This window comes from Osmerus eperlanus, chromosome 2, assembly GCF_963692335.1.
Source record: "Osmerus eperlanus chromosome 2, fOsmEpe2.1, whole genome shotgun sequence".
In the NCBI taxonomy this organism is placed as follows: domain Eukaryota; kingdom Metazoa; phylum Chordata; class Actinopteri; order Osmeriformes; family Osmeridae; genus Osmerus; species Osmerus eperlanus.
This window is the reverse complement of record NC_085019.1, coordinates 6,591,201-6,608,706: the sequence shown is the minus strand read 5'-3', so window position 1 is coordinate 6,608,706 and position 17,506 is coordinate 6,591,201. Positions and strand designations below refer to the sequence as shown.

Here is a 17,506-nt window from a genome sequence, read left to right as displayed (position 1 = left end):
AAAGTTAAATGCTAATTCCTCCATGCTGGCTGAACTAATGGAAAAGCGATATTTAAGACAGTAGATCTGAGCCCAGCCCAAAAGAGCCATGACCCAATCTCCAGATTTATAAAGGAAACTGGCAGCTTGTTGCACAACTTACTGGAGAGGAAAGAGTGAAGGAAGAACAAGGTTTCTCTGGGAAAACTGTTTCCATCTGAGAAAGTCATATTCAGAGCCAGAATGACCTGCGCAAACAGCAGCCATCCCTGGGAGAGATCCCAACCTCTGTTGAGAGGACTGAAGAGATTTATCGAAACCCCAAAGTCTGCAGCCCTATAAGCTGAGGATACTGAGAGGCACGGGGTCCATCCTCCACCTTCCCCCGCTGTGCGTGTGGTCGCCTACCATCCCTGCAGACCCCGGGTTTAGGGGCTCGCAGGTCAGCAGCACTAGGCATTGGAATGTTTACTTTCTGTAGTCCTGTTAGGCCAATATTCGTCATCCTCAATATTCAATCCTAGAGGTCACTGAGAATACACCGGAAAAAGAGAACGTTACCGTTTCTTGGCTATTGTTTTTTATTGACTTTTTTGGACTTCGTCAGATATATGATTCACAAGAAAAACATATCTGGATCCGATTTTCTTGCGAGAGCAAAGCAGGAAGTTTAGGACAAGGAACAGCAAACATTTAACATGACATGACAACAGACTATTCAAGTAGATCACACAGTCACTGGAAATACTTCAAGCAACACCACACACTTGGCCAAAACCAAGCCCCCTAGAGGAAGTTCGAATCGTAGATCAAATCAACATGTAAACGACACAAAGATTTTCTGCATCTCATCTACAATCACATCTCAACTTTTCTCAGGACCATTCTCATAATTGCTACTTGTTGATGATTCTTCCTAAAAACAGTACGCAAGCACACAGGCAGAGCATGTTTAAAATATCGAGCCTTCTCACAACTATGTCATACAGTGTACCCGCCCAGATATCGTGTGTATGTTTGGTGGTAGATGTATATCAGACCATGGGAAAAGATGTCTGGATGCCATCCAGACCCTCTTGCTCTCGGCTAACCTCAAACACACATTTGGGATCTCATCCATGGCTCTCCGCCTCCCATTCTGTGCCAGCTAACAGCCTGACTCCACACACACCCACTCAGTCCACACCCACGCACACACACCCACACACCCACTCGCGAGACACCCACTTGCCCACTCGTCTCCCGACGTCTTGCCGAGATCTACATGGCAGAAATGTCTGTTTGTTTACGAGCCAAAAAACAGGACTCCCAAACAGCACGGCAAAGACAAAAAGATGGGCAAATATCTGACCGACTGAGGGAGTGGTACATGTGTGTGTGTGTGTGTGTGTGCGGGGGGGGGGGGGGGGGGCAGAGCCTGGGAGTCGGGGTGAGGGGTGAATGTGTGTGTGTGTGGGGGAGAAGAAAGAGAGCAAAGCCAGGCAAAGAGGCAGTTGATGAACAATCATGCATTCTGTTCCCTTTCTCTCCCATCCCCCACCCCTCCATCCCTCACCCCTCCAACCCCCCACCCCCACAAGTCCCTCCCCAGCCGCTTCCCTCCACCAGCAGGTTGGTTAATGCTTTCCAGATTTCTGCATGCTAGTATACCTCCTGGAAGGATTGGAAGTCTGCTCATGGAATTTGGCGGAAAAGACAGTGTGTCCAGGCAGGGGCTCCGTGCAAAGTCAACGTTAAGGCAAAGAGAGCCCCCCACTGGTGAAAAGACAGAATAACTTCAATGACAGCTGCAGCCATTTTTCCCCCACAGGCACTGTAAAGAGATGTGAGACACTACCCCTAAATCGGAAATTGAGAAACAGCTACATGGAGCTGAAATGTTCTGCTTTTGTTGGGAAGACAATCCTTGCCGAGTGCATTCTGCAACAAAATGAATAGATAGCAACAGATGTGAAGTTTCGAACGTTAACTTTAGAAATCCAAACTTATTATATGTTCAAGGTTAAAACTTGTGTGCCTCAACAAAAAAATGATCTCCTGTTTACACCGCAGTCTCCCCCCTGACACGCCCCTCTCCAAACCTGAGTTCCTAGGACCACTAGGTGGCAGTAGAACCAAGGTGCTTGATCACTGGCACCATACTGATCCCCATGATAAAGCAAATCCAGAATAAATGGAGATACGTATCTTCTTGAGCTCAAAACACACAGTGGAACAGTGCCGAAACTAACGTCACAGTGATACAGCAAAACACAACTTATTTTCAGACGCAAGCAAGGCCGCTCTGCATCGATCACGCCGATCCATGCAAACGGGCTGCTTTCAACCAGGTCAATGAAGGCAATTCCTTATGAATTCCTTTTTTTAGACTTGTCTCTGCAGCATAAATCTGATACAGCGTGCCGGTGGGATGCGGGGCCTACAATTGAACTAAAGGAGTTGAAAAGGGACAAGAAGAAGACAGAGAGCAGTGTATTGTGATTGCGGTCGAGATCAGTGTGGGGTTAAACATGCTGAGTGGGAGGAGATCCAGGATAAGCCCAAAAGCAGACACCAGGGAGTGGGAACATGGGAGAGAGTAACCAGGGCTGACCTGTGGCCCTGTACAGGATGCTCGTCAGAGCACCTCATCCCCGAGCCTCCGAGCTCCGTCTGCATGGAGGCTGAAGCTGGGGGCCCCCAGCCTCAGTGAGGGTGAGGTCCTACCCTGGGCTGACTGAGGCCAGCCAGCCTCTAAACCCGCCTAACGAGCTGCCGCCATGTCGCATCAGTTTCTCGCCCGTCAGACCGCTCGGTCGTGCAGGACAAAGAGACCCCCCGTTCTGGTTTTTGTCTCTGACCCCTCCCCCATCCCTCACTCCACTGCAGCCCCATTACACCGGGGGGGGGGGGGAGGGGGGTGGAGCCTGAACACAGCTGTGTCAGAGGGGCAGTTCAGGGTCAGGGGCACCTTAGTCAACGTACAAAGCGGTGCTACGCTCTGAGAGCTCAGTTAGCTGAATCGGGCATGGCTGCCATACCGCAGTGCATTAGGGGATGGAACACCATTATGACCCAAGCCATCGGGCATTTTAGAATCTGTGTACAAAGCTTCATGCACATCAGAAGAAGAAATGGCACGCATGCTATTTGCTGAGGTCGTAGTTGGTGTGGACAGGCCCTTTCTCTTCCTCACACAACGCTCTCTGGGGACACCAAGTGCGCTGCATGGATGCGAAGAGACTTTCCAGGAAGTCTGGGATTGTTTCCTTCCTTCGTGGTATAAGGGGAATGGAAAGTCAAAGCAAAGCACCATGAGGAAATAGGATGAGGAAGGAAAGGGAAGATTCAGTTTCAACACTGGAATTTAGAAAATGTCCAACTTCACTTTTATTGAAAAATATAACAGTTGTTTAGGAATGACAAGTCAGGAGAGTTGAAATATACATTATTTTTACTCCAAAAGTAAAGAAAGAAGGAGAGCAAGCGAAATGTACAGCTTCATCACATACACACAAAGGAAATAGCAACTGGAATTCAATTTCCATGAAACAATATCACATCCTTTCACCAGTGGGTATTTCAATGTGGGGCTACAATTGAACGATTACAATTGAAACAGTCAAATCCCCTATGTTCTAGAGTTTATTAGTGTTGAAGTGTTGCCTGGAAAGAGAATTGTGAACTATCTATCCTTGAACGGTCCTTTCAACCTTGTTTTCATTCTTTTCTCTGAGGCATAGCACTATCTATTTTCTTTCAGGAATAAGCAGTATGTGAGACAGAGGGAGTCTCATCTTTATCAATAATATGATGAAATGAGAAAAATATGCCAGGCAGATGTGACAGCCTTCCATGACAAAAGCAATTCTTCATTTCAAAAACTGATTTGGCACATTTGTCGGTCTCCGTGACAACTAGGAATCATCCTATCCGCTACTGCACATTAGCGTGTGCATGAACGTGAACTGACAAGGCATACGGTCCTAATGCTGCCTTTCACTGTTCTATCCGAGAGAAGGATAGCACACAGATAAGGAAATGAACGCCACACATCACTAACATCCTTCTTAATGCAAATGTGGGCAAATCATTCGACCAAAAAATCCTTGTTTTTAGGTAGCCCTTTTTCTAAAACGCACGTTAAGACATGACACTTTTGTTTTCTTCCTTCATGACATATCATTAGCTATTTCGTATATTAGTGTCTGCTGTAGCAGTGCTTCCTGGCGACCTGGACACCTGTGGCCATCCCCATCTGTAGCCATTTGTTTTTTCACGTGTGAAAAGTTATAGAGCTAGCAATACTACTCGACTTAGAATTAGCGACTCTGGAGTTGAAACACCAGAAACAGCTGCACCACAGTGCATGTTTAAAGCCAGTTGTCAGTTAGGAAGGATGTGGTTAGCATCAGACAGCATCAGAGTGTCATCTGGGTCTGCATTACAAGACAACCGATATGCAGCCAAAACATATCTACGACAACCAAGTCGTGCAGAAACAATCATCCAGGATCGATGCGTTTCTGTTTCTTCTGAATTAGGGCGATTTAAAAAGGGAGTGACCTGCAGGTGAGAGAAAGAGGAAGTTGGAGCACACACTAACCCTTTGGAAGCCCCCTCTCACACGTCCTCCTCTTAAGTCTGGTGTGTATACACAGGCACTGCTCTCCAGCTTCCCGCATTCCCCACAAAGGTTTACAGTCCTAACCGCAATCTATCTGCTACGGCTAAGAGCCAGACCGATCCTGATCAACACCTAGTATTAGACGGAGTAGTTAAGTCCTCCGTTCGGGTAAACATGTCTCCTGGCTCCAGGCTCCCTTTTTTATGGCAGGAAACGGTTGGGGCTGAGCTGTGGTACAAACACAGCTAACGTTGTGTCATGAAACAATGTCAGCTGGTATGGACGGGGCTTGGGACAGCGATTCACGGCTCTCTGTTCTGGTACTTGGTGAGCGTGTGGCGAAGGATGCTACGGGCAGCACAGCTGGACCCAGTAGAGAGACAGGCCTCTTTATTGTGACACGCCCCATCGTCGGGACATACTGCTCTGTTCGAGCCAGAGACGGAACACTCCAACACGCCGTATTGGCCCTCGCAGTGCCCTCAGCCGGCAAAGATAACAGAAGAAGAGGAAGAAGACATAAAAGGAAAAGAGAGTTATAGAGCAATAGTCATTTGTGACACAACAATATTATGGTGACAGTGGACAAAGTGCCCCCCCCCACCCCCCCAAGTCTTTTATTTCCCCTCCCGCTCGTCCCAACATTCCGGAATGTTCCATATTAAACTAACAACATTTGGTCCTCCGTGTCAGCTCCCTCAGTGTGCGGATCGGAGGACTGGGAGAAGGATGACGGATGGTGTTTGCAGACAGAACCGTGCCGCGGATTCTCTCGGCAGGCACACCAGGCCCTTCGCGTCCCCTCCTTGCCCAACGCACTTGTACTCCCACGGAAACACGGCAGCCGATTCATTCCGGTGAACATGTCCGACCATTGCGACCCTGGGCTGGGACGGCGCTTCGACGGAACTCATACGCGGATCTCGTCATCCTCGTCCTCCATGAAGGAGGAGAAGTTGCTCTCTTCCTCCGGGGGGACGCTGAAGGCGGCGCTATCCGTGTCCCCTCCCCGGGCCTGGCCGTCCGGCTTGTCGTCCGCGGCGGCGGCAGATCCAGAGCTGGATACGGAGCAGCTGTCCAGGTGGAGCAGGCGTTTGGGCTGGAGTTCCGGCGTGTACTCTGGGGTGTAGGGACCGCCGTTTTCCCGCTCCAGATCCACTGAGCTGGGGGGGCGCTCCGAGGACTGCTGCGACTCGACCTCAACCACCTCCTCCTCCTCCTCCTTCTCCTCCACTCCCTCCTCCTCCCGTTCCTCTCCTCTATCCTCCACCTCTTCCTTCTCCTCCTCCTCCTCCTCCCCTCCGACCTCCGTGACGTCCTCCCCGTCGCCGTGGGCGCCGGGGGGCGGCGAGACGCGGCCCTCGCTGTTCCCGCCCTCCTCGTAGCCCAGGTCGTCGTCCTCCTTCTCCATCACCCCCAGGATGTCCCCCAGCATGGAGGGGCCCAGGTCGATGTGGAAGGACATGACCGACTCGGCCTTCTTCATGCCCCCTCCGTAGGGCTGCATGAAGCCGGGCAGGTCCGTCAGCTCCCCGAAGCTCCTCTCGTCCAGCTCCAGGGAGCGGGCGCCGGCCGCCCCGTTGGAGGGCCGTCCATCCAGGTCGTTGGGCTGCTTCAGCGGGCTGGAGGACAGGCTCTTGGGGACCCTGCCCCCCTCCACTCGGTCGCCGTCCTCGTCGTTGAGGAAGGGCAGGGACATGGCGTTCTTGACGTAGGTGGGCGAGCCACCGGAGGGCTGGTCCACCCTGGTGACGGATTGGGAGCGCTTGCTGCTCCGGAAGGTGCGGGACAGCAGGCCCGGGCGGGGCGAGTGAGGGTAGGCCTGCGCCTCGCGGGGGGGCTCCCCGGAGCGGGTGCTGAGGAAGGAGGTGTCTCCGAAGGCGTCGCCGCTGCGGCCCACGTGCATGGTGTGGCGGAAGTCGCCCAGCGGGGAGCTGATCATCTCCCGGGTCAGGTCCATACGCGAGCGGCGTTTGGTCTGCGACGAGCCCGACACGAGCTGCTTCAGGATGGGCATGGTGGCTGCTGGGGCTCTCTCTCCTCACACACACACTGGGGCAGGGCTCTCGTGGGCCGGCGAGGAAACTCACGATTCGGTCAATTCGCTGAGTCACCACTCCAAGCTGTCCCTCGTCACGTTGATGGCTGCCTCCAGAAATGATAACCCTAGAGTTTTAGTCCCAGTCATGTGTGTCAGGATCTGAAAAGGAGGGAAAGGAAAGACAACATGAGGAAGCATAAGATACATTGCAGACTCTTGCCTCAGCACACGCCCCAGGCAGTCAGAGCCTCTATCCATACGGTAAACAGCTTGCTGCCGAGTCATCCAGTTAACTCTAAATGAAGAGGGGGGGTGAGGTCATGCTTAATCAGACCACATAATCCTTATGGACAGCTACAGACTCCCTTTAAACTAACAAACCCCCTCTCAGAGAGCAGTGGTACAGTCCGCCTGATATCCAAAGGTGACAGAGGACTCTGTACCCCTCAGCTTCAAACAAACAAGACCAAGAGACATCAGTCAATACTGAGATATGACAGCAGAGAGGAACAGTGTCCTGGGGGAAGGTTTATCTGCCACGGCTCCTCTCGTCTGCAGTCTAACCTTTACACTGGGGCTCTGTCAAGAATGCTCGCAACCATCAAACATGTTTACAGCAATTAGGCCCATAAAATCCTATCTAAGAATTTTAAGTACTCCGCTAATTACAGGTTCCCAGAGCTTTTAAGCTGGAGCAACCGCTGCGATGATATACAGCGTGGCTCTGAAAAGCGAAATGGGGGTTTGGAGCCTCCTTGAAAATGACCAAGTGAACCGAGAGAGATTAGACACGCCGTTCTGTGGAGGTCCCCACCACCAAATCACAGACCAACCAATCGTCCTACAGAGGAAACAGCCCGGTGCAGCCAACGACTTGCTAATACTGAAACATAAGCGGAAGAAAGCTGCTCTGATCCGAGAGGGAAAAAAACCTTCAAAACGCCTTGGCACACAACCACAGCAACAGTCATACACTCAATGCTGAGGCCTTCTTACGTAACTTGAAGAGAAAAAAGCCTTGTCCAGAAGGTGGATAGTGCTGTCCAGGCCACGCTGTGCTCTGGTCAGACAGAACTGGGTCCCTGGACTACGACAAATGAGTCTGCGTAGGAGAGCGACGGTACAGAACGTCCGTCGTCTTCAACAGAACGGGTCACCCAGAGTGACACCGAGAAAACAAGGAATCTCTAAGAGAGCTGGACAGAGAGGTAGGTGGGGAAGGAGACACATAGACACAGAAACGGGAGAGACACATCGAGATTCTCCCAGGCAGCTGACAGAAGACGTTACTGTGATGCTGAACGCCCCTGTGGTAACTAGTGCAGAGCTGCTGTCTAACCAGCGATCTGCACCAGGCCTGGAGCCAAGGTACCGCTGGCTACCACTGGTGCTACCCTGAAGACTTGACCATCTCCAACACCATTGTCATCCAAACTGCATTACACGTGATGTACATCCACACACACACGCTCACACAGACCCTACATAATGAAAATATTAATTACAGATAATTGCGTTCTTAGAGATAATCACCGCGGAACGAAAAAGACAGCTGATGTTTATCTTTATTACACTATTATGCTTTTCATTTGATTCAAATGTACAATGCATTCCAAGATAGCTGCTTACCTCGCCCTCTTTACTGCAAATCCCTTTACCCTCTAATGGCACAATCTTTATCTCCGGATCATTCCTCCTCCTTTGTTTACTCACATCAGCATGTCAGAGCTATCCAGCTCCTTATTCCTCCTTCCAGACCCCCTCTCCTCTCTGCTCTCATAACATATTTATGATGGCTGAGTTTTTGGGGAGAGTCGCCACAGGGCAGATTTGGCTACGGTAAGCGGTTTTTGGCAGCTGTCGGCTCGTTCCCTTCTCTGTCTCCACCCCTCTCTTTCTGCCAGCTCTACTTCCTGTTAATGCCCTCACCTGATTTGGTTTCCATGGAAACCCCCTCTTGCAAGCGTTTCCTGTCTCCGAGCTGCAGAGAGCGTGCGGCTTCCTGACAGCCTCCCCGAAGCAACACTTGCCCTGCTTTCCTCCGCGACGGGCAGCAACGGGCAGCACAATGCTACCACCTTTAGTCTGACCACTTACCTGAGTCTCATTCATCTTTTGTGTCATTGACTCTACAGTAGAGTGTCTAAGAAAGGGTAAACACATCCTTCTGACTAAAACCACTGAGGCAGCAGAGGGAGGGAGAAACTCAGTTGTTTCCATGACCCGCTAATGGACCAGGCTAAAACATCCCAAACAAGGTCCCATTACACATATATTAGTTTTGCTTTGGAAACAGCTGCATTTGCTAACATGTTGTCGGAGCACAAACAATTCAAAGAATGCCTTACGAAGAGCCGGTCGTGTTTATGTGACAGAGCTTCTGGGTGGCAGAAATGGAGAGAAAAAACAACCACTTGAGATGAGGAGACCTCCAAAGGAGAGTCCTCCCCCTCCACCTCCCCCCCCCCCTCCTGTCTCCCCCCCCCCTCCTGTCTCCTCCCCCCTGCTCCTGTCTCCTCCCCCCTGCTCCTGTCTCCCCCCCCCCTCCTGTCTCCCCCCCCCTCCTGTCTCCTCCACCCTGCTCCTGTCTCCCCCCCCTCCTGTCTCCCCCCCCCCCTCCTGTCCCCCCCCCCCCTCCTGTCTCCCCCCCCCCCTCCTGTCTCCTCCCCCCTGCTCCTGTCTCCCCCCCCCCCTCCTGTCTCCTCCCCCCTGCTCCTGTCTCCTCCCCCCTGCTCCTGTCTCCTCCCCCCGCCCCCTCGGGGCCCTGGCACAGACTCTGATACCACAGCTCCGCCGTGCCAGATCTCAGGCCCTGCGTGATGACCACGCATGACCTTCCTGCTTCACTCCAACCTGGAGGACACACCAAACCCGCTGCAGCACAAGCCTCCAGCCTGGAGGACACACCAAACCCGCTGCAGCACAACCTCCAGCCTGGAGGACACACCAAACCCGCTGCAGCACAAGCCTCCAGCCTGGAGGACACACCAGACCCACTGCAGCACAAGCCTCCAGCCTGGAGGACACACCAGACCCGCTGCAGCACAACCTCCAGCCTGGAGGACACACCAGACCCGCTGCAGCACAATCCTCCAGCCTGGAGGACACACCAGACCCACTGCAGCACAACCTCCAGCCTGGAGGACACACCAGACCCGCTGCAGCACAACCTCCAGCCTGGAGGACACACCAGACCCACTGCAGCACAAGCCTCCAACAGTTTGATTAGATGTGACTCAGATCGAGCATATTAATAGCGCTGTGTTTGTGTGTGTGTGTGTGTAAGCAGTAGAGGGCCTGAGAAGGCAGTGACCGTGGGAATGGTGGGGTCAACGTGGGGGGGGGGGGGGGGGATTGACTTTACAAACAGTCTCTCACAACATCTCTGTCAGCCGACACACAAATGGAGAGAAGAAGAGGAGAGGGGGGAGAAGAGGAGGATCGACACCAGTGTCGTCCATCTGAGAGTTGGAGAAGGAAAACAGAGCAAGAGAGAAAGAGAAGTAGCCGATTCAGAGTGAACACAGCACCCCTCTGACAGCCCGGCACACACTGCACCAACCTTGACCCCTCAGTATAGAACCCAGGGAGGACATCCGTGAGACAACCCAGCTTTGCAGGGCAGGCAGGCGCATTTCACCACTTACATTTCTCAACACACACACACACACACACACACACAACTGGGAACAGTTCCAAAAATGCGAAAAGAAAATGCTCCTCTCATCTTCAGACATCTGGTTGGGGGGTGACATTCCAGGGGCTGCTCTCATATAAATGTCTGTCCTGGGAACGTAATGTTAACTCTACTTATAGCTCACATTGCTGATCAATATAAGCCCGAGGAGGACCCTAAACCTGACGAAATACTATATGGTTATGACCAAACGTTATGGGAAGAAATACACGCCCAAACCCTCAGAGGCAAATCCAAAGGAAAGTCTTGGGCTTAGGTTCTGGACTAATGGCTTCTCGTGGCTGCTGTAACTAGGCCTTCTCAAAGCAGTTACTGGAGTTTTCAAGGGAATAAATCAACGTCCAGACAAGTAAAACGGACTTCCCGCAGATGTCCAACAGTGGTTAAGAGCCTGGATTTGTTCAGAGAGTAATACTGCAGCTCTATGTAGTGCCTCTGGATCCTCTGTCAGTCTCAGAGGAGCTATAATGCTAGCTATGGGAACTGTAAGCCCCAGTTATGTTAAATATGTAATGTTACGCATTAATGTAGCAGACACTTTTATCCAATGAGGCGTACAGGGATATTTGAACCTGCGAGTCTGTGAGCTCTTGATCTGAAGATCACTAACCCACCGAGCTTTATACTCCCATTTTCACTCCAATCCATAATTAACAGCGTGCATAATGTTTGAAAGTCCCCTCAGAGTAATAGCAATCATTGGAAGTGGACTGGCTATTTCAAACATGGCAATCAAACCGGCTCAGTCAGAGATGGAATATTGAGCCCCGGGCAGTCTTCTGTGATTCAAGACCAACATCCTCTCTTACTTCCTGTCGTTGAACTCGCACTCGGCATGCCATACTCAAATGAAGACAAACAATCCACGCACACAAACACGCACACCATTCACAAACCCGAATGCGGCCCATTACACTGATTGGATATTGCCGTTGCTACGCAATAATCAATTCATTCCGTGTGTTTAACGCCTCTTACCACCCTCCCGCACCCTCTCCCCATCTGGCCAATTAAAAGCCAGTGACCTGGATGGAGGACAGAATGACCTGAGGGCCGTGGAGGGGAGGAGGACCACATACGACCCTAAACGACCATCTGAAAAGACCCAGAACTGCTGAGTGATGACACTGGGCTCTTTGATCTATGACAGAAGCAGTAAGACCACCAATCAAAAATGCGACCCCAGTTCCCTGACTGCCACTTGACCGGATAAACGAGACGAGTAATAAATCTGAACATTACACCCCTTCTATAACTAACTGGCAGCAAAAGACTCGGTTTCAACAGCCAACAAGCAAATGTTTATCCATGTGACTCGGGCCATCTTCTGAGTGGACATATGGGCTGTGCTGGACGTCTGTCTGCCGAACGACTCACTCACCACAGCCGAATACCCTACTAAGAGAGAGCAGGCCAAGGACAGGCAAGGGGGAAATCTAATTATCTATCCATCACACAGACATCAACCAACCATTGGGCGAGGCCAGATGGAGAATGATATACTGTGTGTATTGGTGTGTGTGTGTTTGTGTGTGAGGGCATTGGCTCCAGACAAGTCCAACAACACACAAATCCAGAAACATACATCTCTCTCTCTCCCTCTATCTCACACACACACACACGCCTCTTTCCTTGAAATAACCGATTCAACCTTCACACAACAAAAGGGTGTGTGTGTGGGTGTGTGTGAGAGTTAGAGAGTGTTAACCCCGAGTAACCTATACGGGTGAAAGCCACTGCTTCCTGTCTTGCGCCGTGTGTGAGGTCACCAGGTGTGCTTGTGTCATACCTCCCAGACCCAACCAGTAGAGACCACTCTGGTCCTGTCAGGTCATTTTTCCGAGAATCTTGTGTTTTTGTTGTGCGTGCAGAGAAACGGGAATATCTACAAATCTATATTTTAATACTGTTTACATATGGCTAACACCCGACAAGTCATATTGATCTTTGGTATCCCAAACCACAGCCATTAAAGCAAATATCCTCAGGCTCCCAGAGAAAAGAAATGGTATCTATCCGTGGACACCAAACGATTAGCCTTTTCTTCTGCTCTGATTCCTGTCTTTCACTAGAAGGTAATGCCAGCTATTGTGTACGGACCTATCACAACACTCATCTGAAGACCTGCGCCGTTTAACAGCAGATCATTAAAAAAAGGGTTCTCCACCGAAAGGCCTCAAGCAAGGGGGGAAGCAATCATAGGGAGTGAGGGTCAAAGGAGGAGGGGGGAGGAGATCACCTATCAGTACTTCAAAACCCACCGACAACCAATGAGAGACGTCTTTGCAGAGAGAACAGGCCTGGAGCAAGTCACCTATGTGTACCTGTCGGCCTAAATGATGACTCTTTTACGTTACAGCTTGCATACCTTTCTGACACACACACACACACACACACGAGGTTAGGTGTCAGTGGGACTACAACCATAAAAGTTGTTGAAAATAACCCCCCAGAGGCTAGGTATAAAGGCAGTTATCACCGCTATGGCTTTGGCTTCAGGCACAAGTAAAAACAAGTATTGTTCATGATAGAGTCAACCTCAGAACGTTATCTATGTAATATCCAAGACAAAATACCAGTTAAGATAAAAAATAAATGATAGAAATTGTTTTATGTGGCTTGAAGAAGAAAAAGACCTGTCACGGAGATAAGAACTGATACGTATTCATTTTCCTCTTTTCAAACAGAATCAGCCTGGTGTTTAAATGATTTTCCAACAGAGCCTATTGGACTTACAGCACAGATTAGTGACTATGCCCCAGTGGTGGAACATTTGCCCTTAGATCAAGATAGCCCTGGTTCCAATCCTCTCCTCTAAACTTTTGAAAAAAGTGTCTGCTAAGTTCTTACAATGAAGACTATAACACAGTGAGATGACACTGAGATGTCAGACAACTATCAATGGGTCAGCCCTGGCCTATATTATAGTCTCCTCTATTCCCATCTCTGTCACACTTCCCTACATATTCAGCTGGCCACTGTGCATGACATCCACATGTAAACAGGAGAGGCCTTAAGGGAGAACCGCCCTGGCATTTAGAACCCTTCAACACACCCAGAAAAAAACGGACCGGGGACGAAAAACCATCAGACACGAGTTGAGGACATGCCCGAAAGGCTTCCTCCGGTTTCTAAAACACGAGTCTCTGTGAAACCTTCTTCCTCAAGACCGGTGTCTGTCACGGCTGGTTCCAGTTTACCATATCCACCAGGGAGTCAGGGTGGCTGAGCGGTGAGGGTGTCGGACTAGTAATCTGCCAGTTCGATTCCCGGCCGTGCCAAATGACGTTGTGTCCTTGGGCAAGGCACTTCACCCTACTTGCCTCGGGGGGAATGTCCCTGTACTTACTGTAAGTCGCTCTGGATAAGAGCGTCTGCTAAATGACTAAATGTAAATATCCACTAATTGGTCCCATACCCGATGAAAACATCCAAGGATCTCCAGCTGTGTGCACAGCTCTGCAAAATGTGCCCGATCACCCAAATGATAAGTGCCTGACATCAGTAAAGTCAACATGGCAATTACTGCTGACACACGCTCCCTCACTGCACACTCACAAGTGACTACACTCACAAGTGAGTGCGTAGTGGAAAAACATTTAGGGGTGTGTTGGGGCCTGAGTTGACAGGAAGGGCATGGAGTATGAACAGCTCAACCCTCCCATCTCTCCGGAAATCAACTCAGCCTGCCCTTCCTGATACTCATATAAACATCACCATCCACACTGTACTACTGACCGCCTAACCAAACAAACACACAATCCCACGTCCAGCTGTGGGATTGTAGCGCACTACAGAGCTGATGCAGATGTCAAAAACAGGATTGGACAAGCGTGACCATTGACAGAGGTCAGGTCGTGATCAGGTTGTGTGCTATCACAAACGGTTTGATCCACTGAATAGTCCACCTCAATGATCCGAATTCCAATAGTGCCCCTCTCTCTCTAAGTCACTTATAGTGCGGACAAAGGATCCACAGATAACAACATGCCCAGGTGGCTGCGTCACCACTGAGCAAAGAGACAAGGAGGGAAAAGGGAGAGAAAGGGAGGGAGAGAGAAAGGGAGGGAGAGAGAGAAAGGGAGGGAGAGAGAGAAAGGGATGGAGGGTGCCTCTGTGTCCAGGTGTCTCCTCCTAGCAGCAGGAATGAGAGGTGCTAAACAAGCTTTGATGGAATTGTCCAGTCCTCCTTCCCCCTTTCCCCTGCCCCCCCCCCCCCCCTGTTCCTAAATGGAAGGAATGTGTAAATGATGGCATCCACAGACATGTGCTTTTAAGTGCTACAGTGCTGTAATTATTATACTGTGAGCAGACGAGGGGCGCTGTCAACGTAGAGCCATGAGGCTGGAGAGAGTCACCGAGACAGACCGGGATCCAGACTTGTTCTCCAGGTACTCACACCCAGGAATCGACTGTGAGCAACTTCAGGATCTCATCAACTGTCAGCAGGTTTTTGTCCTCTCTGAGCACAGTACTGTGTAACTGGTTTGGAGTGTTACTGCGCTGGGTCCAACAGCACCAAGCTAAGACGACTCCCAGGTCAGGTTTCACTCTGGGGTGATGCTTTTTTTCCCCCCACTGTCCAGCACCGGCCTGGTATCAGCTCCATCGGAACATTGACAACAAGTGAGGGGGGGAGCAGGGGGGAGGGGAGAGGAGGGTGAACAAACATACTCAGTGGCTTATGTTACAAAGCCACAGCACACAGACACACAATGCATATTGTTGGGCAAGACTAGAAAACATCAGCCAACAAAAGGGACAGGAACAAACACAGTATTCACAAACTGAGATACGAGACACTCTTGGAATTCAATGTTGGGACTACAGGGTTATATAAAAGTTTCAGCGGTGAACTGATGAACTGTGGATCAAAGGTCGGACAGGTCAGCCAGCCAGAACAGAACCAGTGTGTGCCAACAGGAAGACAGCACCATGGGAGAGATCCCAATTTATGAAAAGTAGAATCATGTTTTGTTTATCCACCAGTAATTCATAAATTTCATTTTGAACTCTAGTTCTTACCGTAGACTAACTGTATCCCTATGGTCCATATTTACTTCAAAGCAAGCAGTGTTGATGTTAGTATCAAAGTGATACTAACATCCTTTAACGAACGCTTTCTCTGTGATCTTCATTCAGCTCACTGTCACTATCCACACATACCAAAGAAGAAAAAAAACTACAGTTTTGGAATTTCCTGGGGGGAGGGGTGTACAATTCCCTAAAACAAGGACACAAACTGACATGGCCCAGGCCACCTCCACACCCAGAGACACGATGCTATACATCAACCAATGTGATATTTGAAATATGTAAAAATCACCCTGGTCAATCAATTATTTGTCAGCAAGCATCCTCTACGACACCAAAATGACCTCTGAGCGAGTTAGGCTGGGATATGGGCCAGTGGCTGCTGTCTTCACTGTGCAGCACAGTAATAAAGCACTTGGCGCACTGTACGACAACACTGGAAAGAGGGATAACTTTCACCTTCAGTCCCAAAACAAATGCCCTTACAGGAAATAGCAAGCACTCTGCAAGAGCGAGAGAGAGTGAGAAAGACAGAAAATTATAAGTGTGTGCCAGAGAGAGACATGAGCACCATTTAACACGATTGAAAGAGACAAACAACCTTCAAAAGGCTATTCATCCACAGTATTTGTTAAATCCATCAAAGGAAACCTATGGGGCACAGTATGACATCTCAAGTCTCACTGTACTGCTCTGATAAGACAGATCGACAGGCAGGCTTTAATACCAAACAACCAGCCAGTACATGTACCCCCCTGATGGCCTTTCCAAGTAACAGCTGTTTAAGCCTCACAAACCTGTAGTCAAGTTGGGTGGTAACCCTGTCAATTAGCTTATCACATGCCAAGATGTCTGCCATGCCAAGTGGCATGGCTGGAATTGCCAAGTCAAACCAACCAAGTCAGCCCGTGGGTAATGATTCATTACTAATGAGCTGGAAAAATGATAGGCTACTCATGTAGACCACTCCACAGCACTTATACACACTGGAGAGTGTTTTGTTTGCATGTTTGCGTGTGTGTAGATAACGTAGGCCTACAGTGGGAACATATTCTAGGTATGGAGAAACAATTCGCTTGCCGAAGTTAGGGATTTCAGTTCTTTCATAACTTGGTTAATGATCTATTACATGACCTAGAAACCAAAACTTGCATCAATAGAAAAACCTAACATAGCCCAAATACACAATAATGACTGCTTAAATCATGTATAGGACACCGAAAGGAATTTGGAGAATGATCATGTATACTGGGAAATCGGAATCGATTAAATTTAAGTCGTTTCAGTACCTTGGTTAAAAATGGCAAACGTTATAAATACATAGTAATTATCACCACTTTGCTTGCCTTTTTAGCAGTGTTACAGTGTGAGTTATTCAGAAGTGTATGGATAGACAAGTTAATAAATAAAGTGAATTGAACTGAATACACGTCACTAAAGCCCGTGCACTCCTATGTTCTGGTCTTGGCCTATGATTTCTATTCATAAACAAAACATTTGAGAAGGTAGGAAGCCTTTGTTCAGCACTGCAGTGGCCCAGCGAAGAGACGGACGATTACCTTTAATGCAATTTATCTCAGCCTAAATCATGCCGGGTGGAGCACTGGCACAGGAACAATGAGTAGCCTCGCCGCTGATCACAAAGCGTCTTCTCTTCTGTCTCACCACGCTGTCAGTGAGCCACAATGTGATACTTAAAGCAGAAATATTACAGGACTACATATTGCATGTATATAAATAATTTCTCTGACCAACAGGTCTCGTGCATTAAGGCAAGAGAGCAAGAACTCACCGTGCATCACTGTCTTTCATAAACCCCCCGGTATTGTCGTTCAGGCTGCTCTTTCAGATTACGCGTCTCCCCCCTTGTTTGGGCGAGGGTAAGTGCAGGCGTGCATCAAACAACGGCGTTGAACGATCTCGGATGATCCGCCGCACTGATGCACCAGGCAGACCAAGGTACTACCGAACCACACAAAACTTTATTTTGTATAATCGTCGCTGCCTGACAAATCTGTCAAATGTGTGCAGGGAAGTCATCCATCAGCCTCTGTATTCTCCCTGTACTTCTGGCAGCGCTGCTCACTGTTGAGGCGTGATAAGCCAATTCGACCCCTTCCTACTTGAGAGGCTGTTTCCAGAGTTAGAG

At 49.6% G+C, this 17,506-nt stretch overlaps 1 protein-coding gene across 2 annotated transcripts; it reads right to left on the bottom strand.

The window, feature by feature from the left end:
• Positions 1 to 3,307: 3,307 nt before the first annotated feature.
• On the bottom strand, positions 3,308 to 17,449 carry cdc42ep4a (CDC42 effector protein (Rho GTPase binding) 4a). Of its 2 annotated transcripts, none has more exons than XM_062449108.1 (2): positions 17,150 to 17,449; positions 3,308 to 6,785 (listed from the first exon to the last, which is right to left on the bottom strand). In XM_062449108.1, exon 2 carries the CDS (start codon positions 6,600 to 6,602, stop codon positions 5,496 to 5,498), a length of 1,107 nt encoding a protein of 368 aa, XP_062305092.1. In that variant the 5' UTR covers positions 6,603 to 6,785; positions 17,150 to 17,449; the 3' UTR covers positions 3,308 to 5,495. The 2 variants fall into 2 exon arrangements, with proteins under 2 accessions (XP_062305092.1, XP_062305100.1); XM_062449116.1 differs by lacking the exon at positions 17,150 to 17,449 and adding an exon at positions 8,256 to 8,443.
• Between the last annotated feature and the right edge of the window lie 57 nt (positions 17,450 to 17,506).